At 47.2% G+C, this 27,984-nt stretch overlaps 1 protein-coding gene across 1 annotated transcript; it reads left to right on the top strand.

The window, feature by feature from the left end:
• The first annotated feature begins 53 nt into the window (after positions 1 to 53).
• LOC124473278 (DENN domain-containing protein 4B-like) lies at positions 54 to 27,583 on the top strand. The gene is made up of 29 exons (XM_047028584.1): positions 54 to 351; positions 10,821 to 11,141; positions 12,562 to 12,814; positions 13,243 to 13,312; positions 13,448 to 13,617; positions 13,937 to 14,178; positions 14,438 to 14,504; positions 15,227 to 15,278; positions 15,659 to 15,810; positions 16,188 to 16,363; positions 16,513 to 16,613; positions 16,886 to 17,101; positions 17,307 to 17,452; positions 17,763 to 17,896; positions 18,014 to 18,128; positions 18,680 to 18,886; positions 19,037 to 19,165; positions 19,503 to 19,647; positions 19,777 to 19,932; positions 20,034 to 20,280; positions 20,855 to 21,137; positions 21,305 to 21,409; positions 21,695 to 21,870; positions 22,002 to 22,158; positions 22,853 to 23,095; positions 23,601 to 23,697; positions 24,142 to 24,307; positions 24,505 to 24,563; positions 24,667 to 27,583. The coding sequence occupies exons 2-29, from the start codon at positions 10,840 to 10,842 to the stop codon at positions 24,810 to 24,812; spliced, it is 4,512 nt and encodes a 1,503-aa protein (XP_046884540.1). The 5' UTR covers positions 54 to 351; positions 10,821 to 10,839; the 3' UTR covers positions 24,813 to 27,583.
• The last annotated feature ends 401 nt before the right edge of the window (positions 27,584 to 27,984 follow it).

Here is a 27,984-nt window from a genome sequence, read left to right as displayed (position 1 = left end):
CTGGCTAAGAAGGGCTTCATTGTGATAAGAAACAGGGAAATGCCTGAATGGAAGAAGAAATGACCTAGTCTCGCTCTACATTTGAAAATTACATGGCGTTCCTTTCTGTCTGAGCTAACACTGGTGCCGCACGAGTGTAGGAGCTCACAGATAGAACCCCTCCCTCTACTGCCTCACCAACACAGCAGCAGAAAGAAGCGGACTGATACTGAAACGGTATCTGCACTGGCTCAGAATTAGAAGTCGACCTCCATAGTGCACAACACGGCAAACATGGACATCAAATGTCTGAATGTGACTTAGCCATGACACTTAAAGTGTGCTATCGGAATTGTCAGCAAGGATTACAAGGTAAGAGAGCGAATTAAATGCGTTGTAATATTTTGTTGCCTGCGTGCTTTGTGACGCCAGTTATTCTAGCTACGCTAGCTAGCAAGCTAGCAGCATACTACTACTGTGCTATGAAGCATTGGGAAATAACGCCGGTGCATCAGCGATGAAATTTTTTGATCCCACCAGGCTTTTGATGAACAGAAATGACTGGACAAACTAGAAACTAACTACGCATAAAACCGTTATGAACGATACTGTTGTTGTCTCATGGCATAGGTTACGAGGTTGGTAATATACCAGCAAGCAACTACTGTTAGCTAGCTAACGTATGGTAAACTCTAGTCTTCAGCCAACCGTGCCTCTGGCATGCTCAACCACAGTCAGTTCGTTGCCTGCTAACTCCATTCGGAAACGGGGGTGTGTAAGCAGGGTATAATTATATAAAGAATTTGAAGTATATGCTGGCAAGAAAGGGCCATATGTTGTTTCATTTTCGATCCTATGCATATTTCTTTAATGCACGACTTACTGTCAAAAAGCGACGCCTTTTAAGATACTGTAATGGAATCTATAGCGACCAATGCCTAATTTGACATATTGACTTGTCACGGTCTGGGTTTATCAACAGCAACACCGAGGAAAGCACGATCACTTTCCCACCATGATGTCACAGGGAATTTCTTTCTTTGCCCCACTTGTGCCAGTTCTCAAAAAATGTGCATTATTGTTGTCTATGTTGGGGAAATACCTTTCACAGGACAGTGTATTTTTTTGAATTGTCAACTAATCAATGTTGTTGTTGTTGAATGCCTGAATTCTAAAACAGGTATTTTCATAAATGTTTAGCATTTCTAAGCCTTATGTGACAGTATCATTATACCAGTTAATTAAGTAGGCCTCTTAGCTTGCTTGCTGTTTTGTTTAACCACTGAACAATCATCTCTCGACTAGAGACAGTCTCTCTGTTTGACATGATGCGTTCACTCAGAGAGAAACAATCATTTTGAAAGTGTTCACCGTAGATGTGTTGGACAAAGGTTTACAGATTGGATGAAACTGTAGAGTCAAGGATAGATTAATACGATTTCACAGAGATAAGAGAAGCACCTGCGAGGAACAGATGACTAAACCTGTCATGAAACGAGCCGCTCAACTACATAAAACACATGGCCTACTTCTAAAGACACCAAATGTGTTGATCTCTGCTCTTGAAGACAGTAACTCGCATTGTTTTCAAACCTCTAGCCTGACACTACAGGAGTCGTGTAGCTGAGATTGAGATCACTCTTGCTGACATGCCACCTCTTGTTCCACCTTGGCAACTTTGCTATAAGTACTTGCAAACAAAGGGGAATGGAACGTCAAAGCGATTCCAGCAATTTAATTTTGTCGACTCGTGTCAGACGAGGTGCTATCGGTCATCATACCAATCTTTTAAATGTAAGTCAAAATGTAGTTTCCCCATAAAATGTTATTGACCTTCACAGTACTTGCCATAACTATACTTAAGATCTGTACAAGTTAAAGTGAGATGTAACGTCTATTAGTTAAGCTACATCAACTTCTATTTAATTATAGATGGTGTATTCTCCAGACCTGGCTTTTTCTGTCACTTCTTAGCTACAAACCAGCTTTTCAACATTCCACCTTTAGTGTTTACTTTGCTTCTCCTAACATGTACCACTATCTTTGCCAGTACATCTCATCTCAGCAGTAGGTTGTTTTCTGTGTGAGGGAAAACTATCAGTGAAGACTTAGTTTGGGATAACCATGACATATGTTAACACAGTTAACCTTGCTATGTTCTGAAATGAAAACTGATGTTGTTTTGAGAAGAATAACAAGGGTTTATTCAGAAGGCTTTTTTAAATTGGTCGACTCAAAGTCAAAGCTGTCTGACACCATCCAAGACTGTCCTGACTGCCCAGTCATCATCTTAGTTCTGCCCTATCGTAACCTTTGGCTTTATTTCCAACTCATTCTGCAGTTCTCAATACCCCTTAATAGCTTGGTCCTATTTCACTTCCCCCTTATGTATTTAATAGCATGTACTTACCACCCTATAGCTGCACACACAGGTGTGGGGAAGGTTAGGGTTGTGTGGGGGGGGGGGGGGGGGGGGGGGGGGGGGGAATAAACCTTTCGCAATCCAGGCTTTGCTATTGTGAAATTGGTCTTCATTTATTAAGCCATTCTTATATAAGATTTGTTGCCGTGGATCTTAGTTAGAATGATCACCATGGAACATTAGGGTCCTGCTTTATGTGGTGTTACAAGGCCCCAGGTAACAGAGTTTCCAGCAGAGGTACCTCCAGCTCATAAAGGTCTGACAAAGAAAGTGAACTTTGTTGTGGAGAGATGTGAATGACAGTTATAGGATTTGGTTGGTCTTGTCTTGGTTTGGAGATCATGCCTCCCTGAAACAATCGTGGCCCATAATATTTAAACTGTAGTCAAACTTATGTGTCTGAAGAGATTGGCAGTGGCCTTTCTGTCTGACTGTCACCTAACTATGCTCTTGGTTGCTCTTCTAGGCTTTTGTTGTGATTTGGACTAGATTCTCCTGACACCGTTGTGTTGTGTTGTTCAACATAAGCCAAATCTGTAAATCAAAGATCACAGATCATCTGTCATGGATCAGCCAAGCTCATGAAAATGTAAAAGGTTTCACCGCTCTTGAGTTGCTGTTCTACGAGTAGCTCAACAGCCGTACAGCCCTGGGCTCCATCGGAAAAAAGGGACAGCCTCAATAATCTATTGCCATCTGGGCTTGATGCTCCATATTTTCATATTAACTTTACACTGATGTACTATCTAATTGAGTCATAACTGTTGAAATGTTGCTCAGTATGAATACAGTTCCTTTCAAAGAGCAAAACGGTAGTCTTTAATTTGTATGTAAAATGTAGGCTGCATGGCATTTTCTGAGGAGCAAAAAAGCGAAGAGTTTCGGGCAGCAGTGCCATGCGTTGCAAGACAATGGATGACCTAGTGTTAGTTTGTAGGCATTGACCATGGAGAAACAGTCCAGTGTCATCGCATGCGGCCACTGCACCAGCGTCATTTATAGACCATGCTCGCATCTCTGCGTCAGTGAATAACTATATGTGTCCACTGAAGCTGTGTGATCGTCCAACGTCTGCCAGCTAAACCCAACCTGGCAGCCGCTGCAAATAAACCAACCTTTTTCTATCCTGCTCTTTGTCTTCTCTCCAACATCCATCCCTTTAATCCTCCTCTGCCTTCCCCTTTTTTCTTCCCACTTGATGAATTAGCAGCTTTCAGGGTATACCTCTATCTAGATACACACGTGCGCACAAACACACACATGCACAGATCCCGTTTCTCTGTGAGAGTCGAACTCCCATGGCAGCAGTGTGTGCTGTAGGGCACTCACTCCTCCCTGACTCCTCTTCTTTCAGTGATCTCTGCCAGCTATAGGCACACTTTCACCTGCATTCAGCATCGCGACAAGTCTCACTGCACCAGAAGAAGGTGCCAGGAAAAATGGCCATACCTCCTCATTATCATTATACAATTTAAAAGTAGGATTTTAACGTTCTGTTTTTGAGTGTTATCCAGATGAACACACTGAACACGTAACACTTTCTCATAGACCAGACCGTTTGACTTTCTGCTTTGTTTACCTTGACAAGTGTAATCCAAAGCGGCAACGAGGTTTAGTCGCGTCACAGACGGTGACATTTTCTTCAAGTTGATTGGAGTGAGCCCTTCTTTATCTGGACTTTGATTAGTTAAGCATACAGGCCTAGCATGCAGGGTGGGCCTATAGAGTCTTGCTCATAAGCTGACAACTGACAAACTGTCATCCTCACACAAAATGATGGGGGCTTTGTTTTCTACCTGGGCAGAATCCTTGTCGCTTGGGGAGTCTAAAATGAAGTTTTAAAAAACCACCTTACTTGGCGATAGCCAAGGAGTATTTATAGCCAACTTCAGATGTTCTAAACTCCCAAGTTTCTGCCGTCCTTTTATTACCTCAATTTTGTACAGTTAGGGCTGCCATATTCTTTGTCTTTTAGCACCATTTTTACAATAATTCCTTGAATTTCTAAGAATAGGAAAAGAAACCCCTAGAGGCAAATTCTCATAGTGGATCATTGTCGATTAAGTGAGATATTGAGGCAGGGATGGGTATCATGTCAAGTTTTCAAACAGAAGCAAAGAGAAAGGAGAGGTGCCGTAGCAGCAGTCGAAGGGTCTCTTTATTAGCGAGCGGTAGTGAGTGTATTTCTGAGTAGGTTTTAAATAGCCTTGCCTGTGTTTGAAATAAGTGCTGCTGACTGTCAGAGGCAATGGGACCCACGCGTGTCTACAAACCCCACTGCTGCTGAATGAACGGGGTTTCAACAGAAAAACACCCAACATTAAGAGGGTAAATGAGGCCAAAGTCTCCGCGAAGCCCGTTCAGTGTGGGCCTTCGGATGAACCCAGGAGAATTTCTAGAATGTTCATCAAACTCAGGAGGCTGCTGTCATCCTTAGTTGGTGAAGACAGCGGTGTTGAATTTCAACACAACAGTGTTGTGTTGCTTCCTGGTAAACCAGCTTGGTTGAGCATGTCCGAAAGCCTAGTCCTGTGTAGAAGGGATTCTTGACCTTGTTTGTTTGGTTGTGGCCTGGGAAAAAGAGAGGGAGCGAAGTGGCAAGCAGGGGACATCACCGTTCCTGATGGCCTAATGTTACTGTGCTCAGACCGTGAACACTAATGACTGGGCTAATGTATTTCCCTATTTGGTTATCAGTGCCAGTCTACCTGAGGAATTATGGCACACTTAATTGTGGGGGGTCTATATTCTAGATGGGCAAATAATGTTGTGTAATGCATGGTGGACAGGGATTTTGATCCTGCCATTTATGCTATCTGTCTATGCTATATATATAAAACATATGTTATTTTCCAATATGTAGAAACTCAAAACTGGCAAAACTATTCAAAGCGGACAAACGATATTCTTAAATCAAATGTAAATGTATTTCATGTTCTAAATGAAAGAATAGCCTGTATAGAGTAAGCCACTCTATACCCGTGTCTCAAAATATCTCTGGCTTTGCTGTGGGTGGAACTCTATGACACAGGCCTTGTTTATCTACCAGGGCAACAAGCTATTTATGAGTCTGCGCTTAGTCACGTTTTGTTTCAGACGTGGGTGTACAGTGTACCACCACTCACAGTCTGAATGGACTGTGTTGGAGCCACAATTCACTTTGCATTGATTAGCCACCTAGATGGGGTAGCAAACAGCCTTCTTGACCACAAACAAACAACCATAAACTCCTGTATTGTAGAATAAACAATTCAGGATCAATTTTGTTTGCACTGAAAAGCCACAGGGAAAATATCATTATTATTCTTCTGGAATTCGAACTCGCCGCGTTTGCTTTCTTAGATTGTGAGACATTAATCCCCTCCAGCTTGATCAGTGTCTATTTGAAAGGAGTACTTCTGTTATTTAGTTACTATCTTGAGAAAATGTAAGCCACTATAGACTGGCATTGGCTTATGGAAACGGGTGCCTGAGTTTGTATAGTTAGACAGTTGGCTGGATCCTCCATCCATAATTGAGGGTTTTTAGTCAAGGGAAAAGTGCTACCCCAGCCCTCTGCTGTGCACTTGTCTGGGTGGATTCTTTCAAAAACGTACAAACGGCCACATAATCATTTGATCTTGGACGTAACCAAAGAACCCTGCCTGCATGGAACTCCCTTCTAGTAAGTTATAGCTTTATGTTGAGAGAGCTATCATCTAAGGTGCTTTTCTGTACCATACAACCATAACCCCAAACATACAGTTTTAGGTCATGAAGTCGTTGTACAGTTGTGAAACAGCAACATGTTGACCTCTAATATTTCTCTTAAAAGTCTAATCTCTTGGCTCTACCGTACGCTAAACACATTGTTGCTGTTCTGGGTGGTTGTTTTAACACGGCTTTCCATAAGACAGGGTTTAGAGTAAGGATTATTTGACTCGACTACAACCCCATTTTCCGACGAGCTCTACAAACAGAAGACAGTCTGAAAGTGAAAGAAGTGACAACATACTCGCAAAACACCCATATTTTTCTGGGTGGCTCTCGTTTCAGGAGTTTTTGCGGCCAGCGTCTGACATCCCTACTGTTGAAACAGACTGGTAAGATAATGCAGTCTCTCACAGTCGTGACAAAGCTGAAGATGATGCCACTTTTTGTTTCACAACTCTTCTTTGTACCTCTGTGTGTGTGTGTATGCGTGTGCGTGCGTGCACGTTGTGTGATGTGTGCACCGTCTGACACTGTCACGTGCTGACCCTGGTCACAAAGAGGTCGTTGTAGGCCAGCCGGACCCCTGTTTGGAGTGACATCGTAGCGAAGCCCCTGTCTTAACGTGAGCATCAGCGTCCCACCCACCCACACACGCTAACACACACTCTTTATTTGGCTCCATTGTTCTCTCACTCTCCCTTTTCTCTCTGTCTATCACTTACAAATAATACCTTCTCTGTTTCTCCAGCTAGAGTTGAAGGTTAGGCTCAACAAAGGAGGTTAGCTTGTCAAGAGCAAAGGCATCGCCTAGCACTAGCAGTCACATCAAGGAGCCTTGGAGTGTTTTTGAGAGTTCTTTGAATTCTTTTCAGAAAAGTCTCATCAGTCTCATCAGTGTGGTTTCTCCGACAATTTTTGCTGGTTGGGAAAATAGTCTGTTATTATTGCCTAAACAATCATCATCTATTTATATACATAAATGACATGAACTTGGTGTTGCTATATATTTTAATATGTTGTATATAATCTCCTTATTCCTCTACTGTTACCATTATACAGTAATTATCTGAACCTTGGAGGTTGTGACTAACATCTCCATGGTGCTGGCATAATAATGTGTGAAATGACAGGCAAGAGACCCTGCCGTGTGTAGGAAGTGCCAGAGAGTGACTAGTGCCAGAAGGGGGAAGCAAGGGTGGCAGGGGGAGGATTGCTAGATGCTAAGCCCAAACAGAGACTCTTTGTCCAGGCTGTTGGTAGGCTGAGGAGTCCTTATCAGGTGCTCACACCTGGGAAGATGTGTGTGTGTGTGTGTGTGTGTGGGGGGGGGGGGGCGGGTTCACCAGTTGTAACACCCTTGCTTCTCTTAGTTCGGGGCCTGGGTGTGCTGCTTGCGCACACGCGTACAATACATCTCTATCTCTCAACTACCTCACAAGATGAAAAATAGTCTAACTTGCCCGCCTCTGAACACACACTTACACATACGCCCACTCACGCACATAAATTCCGTGCCACAAAGAGATGTGTGCACTCACAGCTTCCTTATCACTTATATGGGGTTCAAACTCCTCAGAGCTGTCTAAAACTCTACTTTCGTCAGTTGGTAGTGTATTGAGGACAATAGACGGAGGGAAAAGACTGGTAGGAACGAGGAAACCAACTTGTGATCTTTTTACAGTGACACTAGTGTATGTGGTCATGTCCTGTGTTACAGAAGCATCATCTGAATGTTTGAGGAAGATAATAAATATTGTGGTGGTCCAGGGGTATGGAGGCTCTTGTAGTTTCTCCCAAAGTTGTTAAGACTCTCGGAATCTCCTCAAAGGTTCTTGCTCAAGAAAATGTTCAAAAGTTTAAGATAATTCCATTCCAGAATTATATATAGCCTATATATAATGTATATGCTGTATATTTTTACATATGATCTTTAACGTAGGTCCCTGACTCCAGTGCATAGTTTGTTTAAATGTTATGTAATTACATGCCTCTGGATGTTTTTTGGATGACAATCACATGCAAACTGACACAAATGTAGTTTCAGGTGTGAATGCTGTAGGCAAGGACGGAGAGATAGCAAAGGACCCATAAAGCTGTACAGAATGGTTTTGGAACGTAAAGCTGGAAGCACAGTTTTTTTGATGACCAAGCTTCAAGCCGCAAATGCACTCAAACCCACCATGGTCCAAGCTTCTGGCTCCAATGTCCTGCGCAGCAGGCAGTGGACATGTTCTACTGCCCCTCATGTCTGCTCTTTCCAGGGTGCTGTTCAGCTGCTGATGCCCTCTGAGGTATCCATCGCCCTGTCAGGGGGATACCCCCATTAGCTGGCACTCATCTCTCCCTCTCTCTGTCCCTCTCTCTGTCTCTCTCTTTATCTCTCGTCTCCTTCCCCCCTCTCATCTCTGATTGCAGTGAGCATCATTCAGGAAACTGGATGTGGTGTTTAGAGGAGGGTTCTCAATGGTGAAACTGACAGCTTTCTTCACACGGGTCTTACCCAGAAACACTTTTTGCTGCAAATATGTAAGACTGTGGTGTATTACCGCTGTGGTAACAATGCTAATCGTGACAGGATTGTGTCAAAGGTTCTTGTCGAGAAGGTCACAGAACCTTTGTCTAGCTTGTACTGTCTTTCGCTCTGTCTCTTTAGCTTTCTTTCTTTCTTTTTCTTTCTGTCTCCTATTTCTTTTTCTCGTTGTTTTTCTCATTCTTTCAAAAAAGAAATCATGATTTGGGCTTGTGTATGAGTCCCCATTTTCCTGCTAGAAGGTTACCACACACAAAAAAACATTAAAAAAAATAGATAAGGGAACTATCCGTGAATAGATCAGCAATTTCTTAACATGAAGTGTGACACCCAGTTTTTTGTTGTCTTGGCAAATCTCTATGCACCCTCCTCTCCCCGCACCACACTTACATTTAGCTTAACCCTCAGTGATTTATTGATCATTTTGATAAAAACATAGTCCTCATTCTGTACCAAGAATGATGCATTTCATAGTTTCCTGTGGGAGCCTATTACCACAAGAAGTCACTGATGTTGCCTGGAGATTGAGCAGGAAACAGACTGCCAGTGTCTTATTTCCTGTTTGCCGGTTAACCTATGAAGCCGGAACTTCCAATTTCCTCTACTTTCGCTCTTTTTCAAGGCCTTTTCAAACTTGTCACACGTTCAAAAACTAATACGGCACAAGACTCATTCAGTTGTTGACTCTTTCTAACAAGACCTGATACTCAGGGAACGCAAACAAAGATGTATTTTTTTCCTCAGATTTTTCTCAGTGTTCATTGATTTGAGGCCTAGTCTATTGTCCGCCTCACATACTCCTCCCACTTTTGGCAGGTTGACCTAGTAATGGTTGAAGGCCCTTATTCAATGCCATACTTTGCTTACTAATCATTTCCTCTTAGGGGCTGTACATCCATTGGATACATCCACTAAAAGCAGCAGGGGGATTACTGAGAATCAGTACACATGCTCTTAATTCATGCTCAGTCAGTGCTCTCTTGTGTTCTGTTTCGTGGTCGCTCGCCCACTCTCTTGGTCTCCGCTCATGCTCAGTTGTCTCTCATCTCGTCCCCACCGTCTCGGTCTAGAAAACCTCCCTGGTGGGCTCTCTCACCCACTCTCTTTTTGATTTTTCTCCATCTCTCCCACTTGGGTCTTTCTTCACACACGTGCACACACACACACACACACACTGCCCAGTCAACACAAATGCTTTTTTAAAGCAGGACAAACTGCCATGGCTGCAAACACTTGGATACTGGTCAGTCACACCCTTCCACATGCCCACACACACAGAAAGTCAGACAGTCAGACAGTCAGACAGACAGACAGTCAGACAGACTCACTCACTCACTCACTCACTCACAGGACAGGAAGAAGCCAGCTGACGCACTAATAAAAAACCCTTACAATATGGTGGAGAGGTTAGCGAACAGGGAGGGGGAAAGGCCGGGTTACATAACAGGGTTTGTAGCAGTGAAAAGCCTGTGTCTGACACAATAGTGGAATCCTGTGTTTACGACCATCCTCGCCACAGCCTCGTCTCATCCTAACCCCACCCGCTTTGGTTGGTTTAATCACACATTGATTTTGTTAACATATTCTGTCCTCTCTGTCTCTCTCTCTCTGTCTGTCTGTCTGTTTCTCTCTGTGTCTCTCTGGGAAATAAGCAGGTGATTTATATGCTTCAACAAGACTATCTGTAAACAACCCTGCTCACCCTGATTAATATCAGTACACTTACATACAGCCTATTTACACATTACTATAGATAAGTTATCTCCCCGGGGGGGGGTTGTTTCATGTCAGACCGGGAGGGGGGGTGGGGGGGTCGAAATAATTCAACAACAACAAACAAATAATTTCTGCATGCAGGTAGCGCTAGTGATAAATAACTATTTAACTGGGCAGCTCCATGACGCCGGGTAGCGTTAAGTAGCTAGCTCCTGAGACTTTTCACCAAAAGAACATAGGGGAACCTTTGATTAAGACATGTCCGTAGGTACCTAGCAAAAAGTAGCCTCAAGTTTCCTAGAGTAGACCTTTAGCTACGGCACTTATGCTGAAGGCTCGCTATAGTTGTCGGTTTTACTAGAACGGCCTATGTATGCATCGTTGCTAACGTGTGCTGATGTGGTGACTGTGTGTAAAAAATTTAACCCCACCGCTCCTTATTTCCCCCCTCTTCTCCCCTCCTCTCTCTCTGCCCCCCAGCTGCGGGCAACCAGGCGGCATGACGGAGGAGAAATGCCCCCAGCTGGTGGACTACTTTGTGGTGGCGGGGCTGACGCCCGGGGTGTCGTCGGCGCCCCTGGACGAGGAGGGCCAGCAGCGGGGCGGCCGGGCGGTGGAGCCCGTGACTGACCTGGCAGTGATCGCCCGCGGCCTGGGCGAGGAGGTGCCCGAGGGCTTCACCTGCATCGAGAAGACCCAGGCCGGCCACCCGGCCGAGCTGAGCGCGGGCCTCATCAACAACCCGCACATGTACCTGTGCTACCGCCGCGGCCACGACAAGCCCCCTGTCCTCGACCTCGGGTGAGCAACGCGCCTCGGGGTTTTTTCGAGGGGTCGAAATTTATTTTCTCGTGGCGTTTTGGGGTGACAAAGCCTCTTTTTAAAGGTCCCATGACATGCTGTTTTTGGATGCTTTTATATAGGCCTTAGTGGTCCCCTAATACAGTATCTGAAGTCTCTTTCCCGAAATTCAGCCTTGGTGCAGAATAACAGCCACTATGAGCAGTCCCACAATGAGACAGTCCCACAACTGTAGCTTGAGGAGGAGAGAGGCAGGGCAAGGTGGAGGGTGGGGGTGTGCTGGCCTGTGTAGAGACAACAAGGTCAAATGTATTACTTTGTATATATTCCAGCTAAGAATGTTTAGGCTCGTCTGATCACCCTGGTTTGCAGAGGTGCACACTCATAGTCATTTCAATGAGGGGAAAGGCGGATATCGCGCGCGCCATTACACCAACAACAGCAGAACGGTTATCCAAATAACAAAGAAGTGTACAACTTTCGCATTAGTGTGTGTATTCACACACATACTTGATGCAATCTACCTTTACATTTGCAACAGTAACTGTTAGCTGCAGAGCTAATGTTATAGCCACATTCTAAGGTTAACAAGCTAGGTAACCATATAGAGTAAAGCAACAAAATGATATAGCGTTCGTTGACTTACTTGTCCGAGGTTTGTAGCTAGACCAAGGAGAGTTGGTACTGATCCAGACGGTCAGCAAGGCCAGCTTTGTATCGGCCCAAGTTGAGGAAACAGTCGTCGGTTGTGTATGTACATCCAAACACTGAGCAACTGTTATGCTTCGTTCGTTTGCAAGCCATGATGTCAGTCTTGAGGAAAAAACGATATTGCACTCGCAAGGTCGTAGCTCAGTTTCTCATGGGCGGGTCAGATTCTCTGGGCAGGCAAAGCAGAGAAAGGGGAGGTAACCTTCCCTCTTATGATGATATGGGAGGAACATTTTCAAAACTGAGCGTTTGAACTTTCATTTTCTCAAAGGCAGAGAAGAATACTCAGGGCTTGGTTTACACCTATCCAAATTTCTAGCCACTGGGGGACCAAAGGCAGGCTAGGGGAACTCACATTGGCCGGGTTTCCCAGATTTGTTAAGAAGCGCTTAACGCCAAGAGCTTTTTAGGAACGTTCTAAGAGCGTTCTACAGCGCTCTTAGAACGTTTCTAAGAAGATCTTAGCGTTAAGAGCTTCTTAACGAATCTGGAATACCCGGCCATTAATGTTAAATAACCTCCTAAAGTGAAATTTTCATGTCATGGGACCTTTAATTTGAGGGGGACACAACGAATTCTGGGACAGTCCAATGTCCACTTTTGTAAGCTTGTTTGGTTAAACAGAATGGAACCACTGAAAGCACCACCCACAGTCCCACAGGAGACAAATTGAGATGCACCCATTAACAAGAACCCCCTATCCCCCCAGGGTCCTCTACGAAGGCAAGGACATGGTGAAGCAGGGCTGGTTCGTGATCGAGACCACCCCCTACAGCCGCTCGGCCAACCTGAGTTCGGGGGGGCCAGCCGCCCACCGCACCTTCCTGACGTACAGGCGCGCCCCCGACTCCCAGGCCCTCCACACGCTGGGCGTGACGGACATCTCCCTCCTCCTGCCCAGCAAGGGAGAGGTGGCCCCGCACACGTTCTGCAGGGTGGACAAGAACCTCAACACTGGCATGGTGAGGGACGTCAGCAGCTTCCCACTTTAGTTGCCCCCCCCCCCCCCCCCCCCCCCGCTGTCTAAACTTGAATTGTCTTGTCTCTCGGCTTAGTAAGTCCACCGAGTGCCCTTATTTACTGTCCTCGTTCGTTTCTTTCGTTCTTTCTTACTTTCACTCTCACTCTCTTTGTGTCTCGCTCACATTCTCCCCTCTAATCTTGTGAGCAGCGGTGCCGTCAATTCTGGGCAGCAAAGCATTCGTTTCCTCTCCCTGATTCATCTGTCGCCGTTTCATCTCAAGTCCTTCCCCTTTCTCTCGCTCTGTCACCCTTCCTCTTTCACTGTTTCCTATTTGGGTCTTTATTCCCCTTTCGAATGATTCACATTTGAATTGGCAACCAGGTGGACTGTCGAGAGTATCTCACTGTTATTGTGTTGGCTTCACAGTGGGGTCCAGCCCTGTATCTGTGCTATAAGAGAGCGGTGGCCAAAGCCAATGCCCTGGTTTACGAAGCAGGTGAGTGTGTGTACACGTACAGATATAAAACCACTTGGTGAAATTGAATCACGGATGCCTATTAGTCACTCACTATAAATTTAAAGTGTAATTGACTAAGATGCCGTGTGTGTGTGTTTGTGTGTGTGTGTGTAGGTCTGATCAATCGGTACCCGGAGGCCGACCTGGAGTCGTTTCCTCTGCCTGAGTCGGTGCCCATGTTCTGTCTGCCCATGGGCGTGACAGTGGAGAGCTGGCCCCTCAACACCAAGTACCAGCTGCCCGTGTTCTCCACCTTCGTCCTCACCAGCGCCTGCGGGGACAAGGTCGGCACCCCCCGCCGCCATTCTCTCTCTTTCTCTCACTCGCTCTTTCCATTCATCTTTGTCTTTCCGCTATATCTCACTCGCAACACACACTGTAGTTGCATGTGTAGCATCGAGTTTTGTGAACGTCCAGTGGCATTAAAACACTTGAATATTTGAATATTCATCGTCCATCATTCAATAACAAAATAGCTTTTTTTTTTTTTTTTTTTTTTTTTTGCATGCCTGTAAGTAAAACCAACTTAGCATGATGCTAACGCCGGAAATGCTCTGCTTCTCAGCCCTCGCCTCACACTAAGTGTTCCTCTCCCGGCCCCAGGTGTACGGCGCCGCCATCCAGTTCTACGAGGCGTTCCCGCGCGAGGGCCTCTCGGAGCGGCAGAGTGTGCGCCTGGGCCTGGTGAGCGTGGTGGACCGGCGTCCCATCACCAACCGCATGCTGCAGGTGAAGAAGAGCGTGTGCGTGCTCTCCCACTGGCCCTTCTTCAGCGTCTTCCAGAAGTTTCTGACCTTCGTCTACCGCTACTCCATCTCCGGCCCCCACGTCCTGCCTCTGGAGAAGTCAGTGGCTGCCGTTTTGGCCGATGAGATTTTGACCTTGACATTTATTTACGGTGGTTTTTGTTTAAGGAAGTTGTTTTAGTGAAAGTTTTAAAGCCTGTGAGACACCCTCTGTGAGTGTTCTGGTTACGACTTCTGGGGAGAAAGCGTGTTCATGGTGATGAGCCTGAACTTGTTTAAACACAACATGACCACAAGTGTTGCTGGATTGGTCGACACATCAGCGTCAGTCTCTCATCTGGTTGTCGTGTTTCCTCAGGCACATCTCCAGCTTCATGCACAACGTCCCGTTCCCCTCCCCTCAGAGACCTCGCATCTTAGTGCAGGTATGTGGACACCCCAGGAATGCAGCCAGGCCCCGGCTGACGATTGGCCCCTTCTTCTTACTCTTGATGTGTTGTCAAGTTGGTTACTGTCTGGCATGACCCGATCAAAGGATGTTCTAAAAGTACCTGTGCTGTTTGTGTGTTTTGTGTTTGTGCGTGTGCTGTCGGCGTGTACGTGCTTGTTTGTGTTGCCGTGGCAACATCCCACTGAGCCGTACTTGATATGGACCCAAGCAGCGTTGTGGTATTTCTTACTTCCAATTCCACTTCCTCCCTTACAGGAAATGGGCATGAAGGTTGTGCAGACAGCTGGGTAACACCACCCAATCCAAATTCAGTCAATCTCTCCTCCACTCATTTCATAAAAGTGTGGGTACATTTTGTAGTGGAAGACACAGGTAATTGTGCTGTCTGGGTACTGTAGATTAATCAAATGATAAACTGGGTTTTGAGTGATTCAAGATGAACTTGTCTGTCCCACAAAGTGGACAATGGGCTTTCACCCATGAGCGGGGATTCATGAATGAACATCCAATCATTCGATATCAGTTAGGTGCATGGAAATCAAATCAATGAATTCTCGTACTCCGATTGAGGGAAAACTATGGAAATGAAATCAAAGCATGGGTGAATTCTCGTCCTCAGATTGAGGACAAACTATCTTCTGCCACTTCAGTTTGTCAATCCAAAATGTTAAAGTGCTCGTACTGCATCTCTTTCAGCTGTCCCCGTATGATAACCTCCTGCTGTGCCAGCCAGTCTCCTCCCCCTACCACTAAGGTCAGTTGATGAATAGTCTATTAGTCTCATGCAACTTTGTACGTTTGTAGCGGTAAGTGGCTTCAGTGACAGCACAAAGCACACGTGATTCAGTTGTTTATGTGCGAGAGGAGGAGTAAGTGATGGATGTGTGCGTCTGGGCAAAGCCCGACTTGCTCCCGTGAGATAGATTTGAGTGCTTTAAAAGGGCATCAAACCCATCAAACCAAAACCTGTTTCCCGAGCCGCCAACCTGGATGAATGGAACACAGCCGAAACGATTGAGCAAACAAACGACTGATGGAACCCAAATGATGTTGTGAGAATGTGACCAATGAAATGAAACTGGGACGTCCTGTTTTGGGGGGCGGGGTTCTGACGGCGTTGCTCCCCCTCCCCCAGTGGTGCCAGCTTCCTGAAGCTGCTGCAGAACCTGGGGCCGGAGAGCGCCTGCTCCCTGCTGCTGGCCGTGCTGACGGAGCACAAGCTGCTGCTGCACTCCCTCCGGCCCGACGTCCTCACCTCCGTCAGCGAGGCCCTGGTGTCTGTGAGTGTCCCCGCCTCACAGCCCTGCACACACACACACACACACATTTAGTCACTTAGCAGACGCTTTTATCCAGAGCGACTTACAGTAAGTACAGCGACATTCCCCCTGAGGCAAGTAGGGTGAAGTGCCTTGCCCAAGGACACAACATCATTTTGCACAGCCGGGAATCGATCTGGCAACCTTCAGATTACTAGCCCGATTCCCTAACAGCTCAGCCATCTGACTCCCACAAACACACTCGCATACAGTACCGTGCAGTCGTCTCAGGCGTCCAAGACTTCTTACGTGAATATCGTCTGAAATGTCATTATATGTAGTTTTGCTAGGGGGTGGGGTGTGCGTTAACGTCCCCCTGGTCTCTCTCTCTCCTCCAGATGACGTTCCCCCTGCGCTGGCAGTGCCCATACATCCCCCTGTGCCCGCTGCGGCTGGCGGACGTGCTCAACGCCCCCATGCCCTTCATCGTGGGCGTTCACTCCAGCTACTTCGACCTCTACGACCCCCCGGCCGACGTGGTGTGCGTCGACCTGGACACCAACACGATATTTCAGTGAGTATTCTCAAAGCGCGCCGCACTCGGTGAGGCCCTCGCATTCCTCAAATAGGGCGTGAAACCGCGCAGTGTTGCTGCGAGAACATGTTAAGCTTAATTACAGTTTCAGGATTATTTATAGCTTCTTTTTCTATCTCCTTTTACAGGACAGAGGACAAGAAGCCGCTGTCATGGCGATCGCTGCCTAGGAAGCATGGCAAAATTCTGTTCAACTCTCTCACCAACTTGCACAAGACCCTGGAGAAAAGTGAGCACAGACACAGCTTTTCACAGCTCTTCCCTTCTGTTGTCAATATTCTTTGTTGTTTCGATCTGGTGGGCTTCCAATTTTCCAATCTGGGGCTTCAGAACAAATGTGAGGGATAATTTCTCATGCATTATGGAACCATTCGTTTCAAATATTCCGTTGAATAATTCATAGTTTGAAACATGGTCTTCGTCTTCTGGCTTTCATCGCTCTCTCTTTCTCCCCCTCTGACTCTCCCCCTCTCTCTCTCTCCCTTTCCCTCCCCCCCCCAGTCTGCACCCCGGGCCAGGAGGAGGCCACTCTGGAGTACCTGCTGACGGACTACGACCTGATCTATGGCCGCCAGAAGCAGCTGGAGCTGGAGATCCAGGAGGCCTTCCTGCGCTTCATGAGCTCCCTGCTGAAGGGCTACCGCACCTACCTGCTGCCCATCACCCAGGCCCCCTCGGACAGGACCACCGACTGCAGCTCACTCTTCAACCTGCAGGGTCCGTGTCGGGGGATGGGGGAGGTTACGGGGGAAGGGGGCTACGGGGGTGTGTGTGTCTGTACTAGGCATGAGCACCCCATGTGTATGGTTGCGACTCCCATGGTCAAGTAGATACAGACCTCCGTCCCATTTTTAGGGAAGGAACACTGCTGTTCCTGCCTTTCCTCAGCAGGCGTCTAAATCGTAACCTTCTCCTGGTCTAGGGTTTCTGAAGTCTCGTGAACGCAACCACCAGAAGTTCTACATCCAGCTGACCAGGACCCAGATGTTCTCACAGTTCATCGAGGAGTGCTCCTTCGTCAGCGACCGGCACGCCTGTCTGGAGTTCTTCGACGAGTGTGTCCAGAAGGTCTGTCTGAAGGGGTTTTGCACGTGTCGCACAATTTGTCTTTGCTTTTTCTTGTTCTTTTTAGGTACTGAGAGTGTGTGCGTGAACGTATTAATTGTCATTGTCGCGTAATGTCGTGGTAGAATCGTGTTTTCCAAATGGATTCCCCTCAGAGGTCTATTTTGTATTTGAATTGATCACGGATATACATTCATCACAAATGTGTCATGGATGTCAATATCAGAATTTCATACTGTTTGTGTGTGTGTCAACTGTTTGTTTGTTTGTTGTGTATGCTACCGTTTGTGTGTGTGTGTCTGTGTGTAAGCAGGTAGATGTGGAGAAGCCCGAGGAGGTCCGACTCATAGACCTGGACGAGACGCACAGCGGAGAACACACAGTCTTCATCATGCCTCCAGAGGAGCCCCAAGAACCAGACGGCTCGGAACCTCCTGCTCTCTACAGGTACACACACACACACACACACACACACCGAATATCCGCTGGACACCTACGCGGCAAATTCCACCCAGCCGACACATGGGGGTGTCTGGTGACCGGGCCTCCGCTGTGTTGTTGCAGCTACGAGACCTTCCCTCCTCTGAGGCCGGAGCTGTTCGACCGGCCCCACGACCAGCTCCGCGTCCCAGCCAAGGGCAGCGCCCCCAGCAGCCCTGCCCCCCGGCGCACCAAACAGGTACCCCACCCACCACCCGACACCCACTGGCCAACAGCATCACGCCTACCAACGCGGAAATGTTGTGTATTATGAATATAGGGCCTTTAAAATATATATATTTTCAATCTATTGTTTTTCTTATTATAGGCTTTATTGATATGGACACAGAAAACAAGTCATGATTTAAGGTTTTTAAGACTTGGCTAAAGCCACTTTCCCTGAATTGAGAGTAGGGAAGAAATAATTTGTCTCACAATCTCTTTGTGCTCTTCTAATTTTTATGAATATACATATTTTATCATTCATGTAATATTCAAAGCCCGCAGGCATCGTGTCTCTGTGTATTTTGGGTGAGCACCCCCATGACTGCTCGGCTAGGAGACATTTTATTTGGGAAGTGCTGCAAGACTAAAGGACCAGTTCTCCTGACACAGATACATACTGTTTCAAACAACCCATTTTTATGAAGCTTCCGGAATGTTTCGATAACAACTCGCAAATGAGTAGCATTTGCCGGCGAGCTCGCCCCCTTCAGTAGTGACGAAAGCCCATCTCCCCTCCCCGTTCAGGAGATCAAGCTGGCCCAGAAGCGGGCTCAGAAGTACTCGGCCGTGCCAGACATGTGGTCTAAATGCCTGCTGGGCCACTGCTACGGCCTGTGGTTCATCTACCTGCCCACCTTCGTGCGGGCGGAGAGCGCCAAGGTGCGCGCCCTCCACACGGCCTACGAGGTGCTCAAACACATGGAGACCAGGAAGGTGGTGCTACCGGACGAGGTGAGACGCCCTCACGCTAGCCCACCAAAACCAGACCTCCACCCGCACTCTCACGCATGGTCATGTCGAGAAATTCTACTAAGGTCACACCAGTGGTAATGAATGTATTGGTCTTTGACAACAACCCTTTCCCTTGGTGTGTCTCCTCAGGTGTGTTACAGGATCCTGATGCAGCTGTGTGGTCAGTATGGCCAGCCCGTCCTGGCTGTGAGAGTGCTCCTGGAGATGAAGAAAGCTGGCATCACACCCAACACCATCACCTATGGCTACTACAACAAAGTGAGACTTGACTGTTCTCTGGGATCCAGTCTGAGAGATGCTGCTTGATGTTCATTGCATGTGCTGCCAGGTCATGGGCTTTTACTTTGCAGTGTAGCAAAAATGGTAAATACAGACTGTACAGTACAGTAAATAAGTACAGTTCCTTGAATACTGTACTTTCCTGAAGCTTCAGATCCTTTATCTTCTGCTGTACGTTTTGATATGCTCTCTTAGTACGTCAGTTTTTTTTATGGTCTGCTAACTAAATAAAATGTCAAATGTAATGTTAAGATTGTTAGTGTTAAGTTTGGTCAATGCTGACCGTCTCTCCTCTGGCTCCGCCTTCTCCCCCCAGGCCGTGCTGGAGAGCAAGTGGCCCTCCACCAATCAGGGCGGCCGTCTGCTCTGGGCAAAGTTACGCAACGTCTTAATGGCGGTGGCACAGTTCCGACGGCCAATCAAACAGCGGCAGAAGAGCGATTCGGTTGGCTCGCGCTCAGGTCACAACTTGGATAGGATAAAAAAAATGTGTTTTACAATTATTGTTAAAATGTATAGCTTTTATGGAAAAAATGTAGTTTAAAAAATGCTAGGTTTTTATGCATATACTTTTGCGTCTTTCTAATTAGACTTAGTGATGAACAGTCAACAGCAACCCCGCCCCCACTCCAGCCTGATTCGTCAGTCCAGCTGGAGTGGCCTGAGTGAGAGCTCCAGCCACGAATCCCTGAGCGGTTCTATGGTAAAGAGCAACAGCCTGAACAGCATGAGAGCCTCCACAGACAGTAAGTGACTGAAACATTTTGGAGAAAAACAAATTACTCAAGAAGCAGCAAGTTCCCCATTCTTTAATCATCACATCAAAAAACGACTTCTTCTCTTCCAGAAAAATCCACTCTGAAGCTATCGAAGAAGGCCGTGCTACGGAACACGGGGACCAACGGCTCGAGCAGCGCCTCGTCCCGAAAGCCCCCCGTGGGGCCCAGGGACTGCTCCACCCCTCCTCCCCTGCCCCCTGGTGGAGTCCTGGTGCGCCGCAGCCAGGTGTGCCTCTCCAACTTCTACAAGGAGTGTGACGAGACGGCCGACCCTGATCCTGACTGCAGGTGCCAGCCTGGAGAGAGAGACAGCCGGTAAGAGGAAGACCGATTAGTGGAGATGATAAATGACCATCAAAAATATATATATATAGCAGCAGGTTGAGGGGGTGTGGGGTTTCCACAGCATCAAGCTGAGTAATAAACCGGCACACGCAGTCCAATGTCAATGCAGTTGTATCTTTAATCCTTCTCATACAACCACGTTTCTGGTCATATACATTTTTATAAGCCACCACAAAATCAGTTAACTGCTCAACGAGACACAGCCTGTCTCGTTGCTGCAGGAAGTCCCTGCATGGCTCAAGGGTGGCCAGATACCTTCCCTCAACCACCACTCCCTTCACCTCTCCCTGCCGTGTGCCACAATATATATACATATATATATACATTTATACACACATATATAGATATATATATGAGTCATTATTCATCTACTATAATGATATATATATACCATTATAGTAGATGAATAATGACTCTAAGCAATACACCAAACATGAAATTCTAATATGATCATCAAATCAATCGTGAATACAAGTGTTCAGTAGTCTCTGTGCCAGCAGCCCTCTGAAACGCGGCCCCCTGCCATGTGTGTGTGCTCCCACAGGCCCCCGGGGCCCCGAGACACGGCCAGCAAGAAGACGCTCGACGAGAACTACAACCACGTGTCGTCACCCAGCCGAGGCGGCCTGGCCGGGAAGCTGCAGCAGCTGCTCACGCCCACGCGCCACCGGACGTCTGTCCGACGGGCCGCCAGCGTGGACGACCGGAAGCCCGGGGCCGGGGGGCCGGGGGTGCGCAGGATATCCGAGCAGAGGCAGTCCCGCAAGGCCCAGGTGGCCGAGACCCTGTTGAAGGCAAAGGAGAGGCTGTACAACGCTACCTCAGAGGTGTGTGTGTGTGGGGGGGGGGGGGGAGGGGGCTGTTTCATGGTTTTAGGTTATGCAAATGTCTTGAAAAGAACTTAGGACCCTAGGAAGTTGTGTGTAAAGGCTAGTGGTTGTTGTAGCGGACATCTCTTACCGTTTCTTGTCCCACCACCTCTCCGGTCCTGCAGAGCTCTCTGTCAGTGGGGAGTGACGTGGACTTGGCTGACACTGCCAGTTTGGCCTTTCCTCTACGCAAGTCCTGGGACGCCAACCAGGAGGGGGCAGGCCTGGAGGTAAAACCACCGACACTACAGCATGCCAAGTATCTCAGTATTTAATATTTTTGGCATTATATTGTATTGTCATAAAGAGTATTTATGGTGGTACTACTATTTAAATATAGATGTTTTTGTATTAAATGCATATAGGGCTAGTAGTAGTTCTATTTTGTATTCAAATAGTCTCTATCCAAATACACTGGTACTTTACCCCCGCTGAAATGGTGGTACACTCCAGTTGTCATGCCAACGTGGCGTTACATTCAGGTCATGACCCCCACCCCGTCCCTCCCTGCTCAGGTGTTAATGTCCAGCTGCTCCCTGTGTCGGAGCTGCGACTGCCTGGTGTACGACGAGGAGATCATGGCCGGCTGGACGTCCGACGACTCCAACCTGAACTCCAGCTGTCCCTTCTGCCTGTCCACCTTCGTCCCTCTGCTCAACGCCGAGATCTGCGACCTGGGGCCCATCAACAGGTGTGGCCCTACGTCTCCTCCCACCCCCACCTTGCCCTCTCTCCCTCTCTTCGCCCAATCTTCTAACGAATCCAAACCCCCCTTACGCCTACCCACTCCCCTTCACCTTGGCTGTGCTGTCACTGTTCCAGCCTGGAGCGCGGTAACTTGAACACCGAGGACGAGGTGGGCGGAGCCATGAGGCCCCCTAGCGACCCGGAGGCCTCCCTGCGCCACCTCCACAACGGCGTGACGGACGACTCTAGCTCGGAGACCAGCAGCTACTCAGAAAGCAGCAGCACCACCATGGTAACTGTCTGCCCATCCTGGTGTTCTGGGATCACTGTGGACACAGGGTTATACTGGACAGGGTTATACTGGACAGGGTTATACTGGACCGGGTTATACTGGACCGGCTTGGACTGGACAGGGTTATACTGGACCGGGTTATACTGGACAGGGTTGTACTGGACAGGGTTATACTGGACAGGGTTATACTGGACCGGGTTATACTGGACAGGCTTGGACTGGACAGGGTTATACTGGACAGGGTTATACTGGACAAGGTTGGACTGGACAGGGTTATACTGGACAGGGTTATACTGGACAGGGTTGTACTGGACCGGGTTGTACTGGACAGAGTTGTACTGGACAGGGTTGGACTGGACAGGGTTATACTGGACAGGGTTATACTGGACAGGGTTGGACTGGACAGGGTTGGACTGGACCAGGTTGGACTAGACAGGGTTGGACTGGACAGGGTTATACTAGACAGGGTTATACTGGACAGGGTTATACTGGACAGGGTTGTACTGGACAGAGTTGTACTGGACAGTGTGTGGAGCACAGTTCGGTTTTTATATAGGTTTCATTTGTGTTACAAGTAGATTTTATATTTCCACATGCTTTGCTTCGCTGAAGCTTTTGGGCATCTGTCAGATGAGCAGGATCTGAATTCATTTGAGAAGCAACATCTCACTGGGTTCCTTCATGGTTTCTTCAGGGTTCTTCGATAGGGGGCGCCCCCCAGGTGACGGTGGCCTACCTGAGCCCCCTGGTGCTGAGGAAGGAGCTGGAGAGCCTGCTGGAGAACGAGGGCGAGTCGGTTCTGGCCCAGGCCCTGCTCCTGGACAGCCACTCCATCATCTTCTGGAACCTGGTCTGGTACTTCCAGCGCCTGGGTCTGCCCAGCAACCTCCTCCAGCTGGTCAGAACCTCACCACCATTGGCCAACCAGCTCACGCAGGTAGGACTAGTGGAAAAAATATATATGTTCTGATGAGATCTTTGATCTTTCTAGCTCTTACATGTAGGCTAGTACTTGCATATTTTTGATTGATTCACTTATTTTTAATACATAAGATACCAGATACTTTGTGACAGACTGTAAAGTTAAAAAAAGGTTTTCCTTCGACAAGTCTCAACAATAAAGCATTCTTGCACATTTAAGAAGAAGAATTTAGAAATGCACACACACACACACCCCCCCCCACACACACACACACACCCCCACACACGCACAAACACCCACACACACACACACCCACACACACACACACCCCCCCCACACACACACACACACACACACACCCCCACACACCCACACACACACACAAAATAAAGAGCCACGTCGGAAGTTGCATTGACAGAGTAGCGCCCCACTCAGATATCACGTACTACAGTGTATCATGTACTATTTAGATCCTGTTTCATTTTTGCCTCATTTCTCTTCTCGTTTCTGCGTAATTCAGTCGGAGAACTCTTCTGTGAGGGTGCGGCTCCTCTGGGACACCCTGGTCCCAGACACGGACCACTGGCCCCCCCTCTACATCCTCTGGAGGATACACAGTAAGACCATGCAGCCCTCCTGTCAGACACGGCATCTGTCGAAAGACTCTCGGGGTTGGGTCATTCTTGTGATGTTCCCCGTCTCTCTCCTCTTCTGTCATTCTTGTGATGTTCCCTGTCTCTCTCTCTCCTCTTCTGTCATTCTTGTGATGTTCCCTGTCTCTCTCTCTCCTCTTCTGTCATTCTTGTGATGTTCCCTGTCTCTCTCTCTCCTCTTCTGTCATTCTTGTGATGTTCCCTCTCTCTCTCTCTCCTCTTCTGTCATTCTTGTGATGTTCCCTATCTCTCTCTCTCCTCTTCTGTCATTCTTGTGATGTTCCCTGTCTCTCTCTCCTCTTCTATCACCCCACGCTCCCCTCCCCCCGTCCTATCCTATCCCTAATCACTGTATGTATTCATCCCTCCCCTTCCTCTTCTCCTCCCGTCATCCACCTCCACCCCCAGGTGGCGTGCCAATGCGGAGCCATGCTTGGAGGAAGCACAACCACCCCTTCACCCTGAGCTTCCTGGAGGAAGTGCTGCGCTGGGTCGGCATGAACGAGGTGCACAAGGCTGTCACCCTCTTCCTGGACACCATCAGCAAGCAACCGGGCACGCCCAGGATACAGAGGTGAGCGGTGGATATGGCCCCTGAGTCATTTTCTGCATTTCGTCCCTTCTCTCTATCTCCCCTACATTTCCTGTCACTCTTCACCACTCTCCGTCCAAATAAAGCAAAATGCCCTTTTTTTAATTTTTTTATAATAATTTAACTACACTTGGAGGATGAACAAATGGTTGAGTCTGTATGTAATCTGTCTGTTTTAGGAGTCTCTACAGGGAGATGCTTTTTCTCACACTAGCTGCTATGGGCAAAGACCACGTGGGTAGGTGACACCCCGAGATGGAAGTTTTCTTTACGTTTACAAAGTCCTTGTTTTTTTCCTCATGTCTCCTGTCTTCTCTCCATCTCTCCTCTGCGCCCGCCAGCTGCGTTCGATAAGAAGTACAAGTCGGCGTACTCGCGGCTCAGCGGCACCCTGGGCCGTGACGAGCTCCGGCGGAAGCGGGCCCAGCCGCCGAGCCCCAAGGCCGTGGACTGCCGACGGAGCTTCCTCCTCCCCCTCGAGTGTTGATGTGCCCCCCCCCTCGCCTCCTTCCAGCCTGGAGACCTCCACACAGACTTGCACCTGCCCACTCCCTCCAGCCTGCAGCCTGCAGACCTCCACCCACACCTGCATCCCCCACCCATCCGATGCTGCTGACTCCAACTCACTGGAGCACCGCTGCCCGGCCCTCAGGAGGAGATGGGTAGAGGAGGACGGAGAGGCGCTTGCTAGCTGCAGAATTCAAATCCAACTGCCTTCGTTCGTTCCTTCCATCTGTGACCTCTCCGCTGTCCCCTGTGCAGCCTGGCTACCAGTCTTCACTCACACATCTCACTGGGTCTTGTTTGTGTGAACCCCTGGGAGTTCAGAAGTCTATGAATATCTATGCTAGCAACGCATTAACAGTCTCTTGAAGCCTGGCTTTCCCAGCTACAAAGGTCATATACTGCAGGTCAAACTAAACACATTTCATATCGCCCAACCCTAATCCTAACAAGGCCCTGATGCTTAACTGCCGTCTATGCATATTACTGACCATGTTCTAGAATCTGCGCCGCCTTGCTTTTAAGCAGGATGTTTCCTACTGGTGGGAGCCAATATCAAGTGGACACTTAGGAGATCTAAAGTGCAATTGGGCTGTGGTTGAAGTTTGGTTGGGAACTGCACACTGAAAAAGATCCATAGCGTCGTAAATAGACTTCTAGCACTTTTAGTTCACAACAGTGAAAACCTGGGAATTCGAGGACAAAAACACCTATGTTACTCCATGTTTTAGTTGCCCTCGACTGTAATTCATTATATCAACTGGGCCTTGGTGAAGTTGGTCTCAGATGAGACTTGAGCAGCGCGACTTCGATTGGAAGCTTCTTTCGGGGTAAATATGTTGACTTTGAGTGGGGAAACTCCAAAGTGAAGGAGCATAACGGAGGTCAATGTCTTAAAAAATACAAATAAAAAATTACAGATGACATCAACAGGAAGGACACAACCAGGCATGACCTGAACTGTGGTATGACAGGTGACAGACACAAGTCTGTCTGACGGGTATGAGGACTTTCGACCACAGATGGTGCTCCTGTTGTGGGGCAGTCAGAACCTCTACCTGGTCTGTGCTGGGTGGAAAAGAGGAATGCAGTCCCTTTTTTGGAGGGAATTTATAACAAAAAAGATCCTAAACACAGTGACTCGTCAACTTTTGACAAGCAATGATGTGCTGGACAGACGTTGGTTGAGTCAGCGGCGCGCAGGGAAGGAACCAGACAGAGGCAAAGGCATTTTTCCCGACATCCATGCATCACAAAAGTCATCACAATGACTTTTGACACGCGAAGGATTTATTGTTTTGTTTTTAAAACTCCTTGTTAAAGATTGGTGGCGTGGTTGACTCAACTTTGTGTCAGGCTTGCTCAGTCAGAGGCTGATGAACTTTTGAAAATCGACTGATGTAATAATAAATATAAAAACTAGGAGCGAAAAGGTGGTATGTATGACGTGACAATGACATGTATGATGTTGTGTGTTTCTTCCCTGATTTTGCTCATATTTACCTCATTTCGCATATTTTTGAGTGATTTCTTTTTTCCTTGACTCGTTTGTTCACAGGGTCAGATTTGATGTTTAGGGCCCAGCATAACTGTGAAGGACTTTTAAATTGCTTGCCATCCCCGTCTCTCACAAAACCACACAAGTTAATAAATCCACAAATCACGATCAGTTAAATATTAAAAGATATACTTTTTAGAGGTGTTTTGTTCCCCATGGATTCTCCACCTGCCAGGTTGCTGTCTTCATGTACCCGTGAGGCCTTTCTCCTGAAATGTTGACCCTTTATTTGTGGTTCAGCCTTGTGTAGAAGTTTTGCACTTGAAGTTCTCTCAAGTGCAAAATAAAAGAATATAGGATTTTCATATTATTTTTATCTTCTACAACGCTACACTGTAATGCCAGCTTTCTCATCAAACCTGCAACTTGTTTTATTAGCAGAGTTGTTTTAGCGGAGCATTAAGAGAGAATGCCTTGTGTTCCAGTTTTTCTCCCTTCCTGTATAGACTTGCTAGTTTCCCTGGCTTCCAGCAACATTGTGAAGTAACTAGTTGGGAAATTGCAACGGCGCTCATATTGCTTAGTCTTAAACTGAGGTTGAACATTGAAAATGGCACTGATTCTAACGTTTACTCATACACACTTCTACTTGTTCAGCTGTACATTTGGGATGATTTTTACAAGATTTGTACGAGGGCAGTTTGTACTGACACAACACGGGTTATCTTGTGTACTTTGTACTGACTGACGCTCGCTGTAAGCAGTCTTGACCAGCAGAGGGCAGTAATGACTACTGCAATCAAGTCGGAACAGCAGGCAACTAATTCTTAGGGATTATTATGGATCCAGTCATGGACGGGTGAAAATAAAGTGTGGTCATATTCAGAGCAATATGCTGAGATTTATATTTGGAAAACTAGAAATAAGACATCTGCTAACATCCTGGGAATATGGTGTTAATTAATCTAGTTATGTTACTTTACTCAAAAAGAGAATAAGGAAGTTAGGCTGAAGAAAGGAGGATGAGTTTCCACTCTTAGGCATTTTCACTTGTAAGGCCACTGTATTCAATGCACCGGACTGCAAATATAAGGGAAATTACCATTTATACTGTTGTTTACTTGTCCTGGCTGAATGAACAAAGGAATGATGAGAAGTCTATTTAAGATTTGTGTTTGCTGTTGTAATTTAAATGGCTGTGAATTGTAAATGTTTTTTTTATGAAAATCAAAAAAATACAGACTACGCAGAAACCAGTTTGTTTTATGTGACTTGCTTGTCTTCACACATCCCAAAAGCTTTTAAACTGAATTTTAAGTCTGTCTTCAGGCAATTTGTAGTGTCACTGACTTGGTTAACTGAAGTTTGTCGGTGTGTGAAAATCAATTTGGCTTATCATTCCAATACACACAACATTTTAATACCAGAGGAGACGGTGTGTTCAAGATGTCAGAATGCAGAATGTGTTCATCCGCAGTAGTTGAACAACTACTGCTCCAAGCAAGCTGCTGTATCAAGCTGGGCTGGTGATCCTGTTACCGGTTCTGAAGCACAGGATCTGACATGATCTGTTTGTCAGGGGTGGGTGGTAGTCCATTTTACATGTATTTATTTAGCAGACGCTTTTATCCAAAGCGACTTCCAAGAGAGAGCTATA

The sequence above is a fragment of the Hypomesus transpacificus genome, chromosome 2 (assembly GCF_021917145.1).
Source record: "Hypomesus transpacificus isolate Combined female chromosome 2, fHypTra1, whole genome shotgun sequence".
Classification (NCBI taxonomy): Eukaryota; Metazoa; Chordata; class Actinopteri; order Osmeriformes; family Osmeridae; genus Hypomesus; species Hypomesus transpacificus.
The sequence above is the reverse complement of the archived record's forward strand: the minus strand, read 5'-3'. Positions and strand labels throughout refer to the sequence as shown.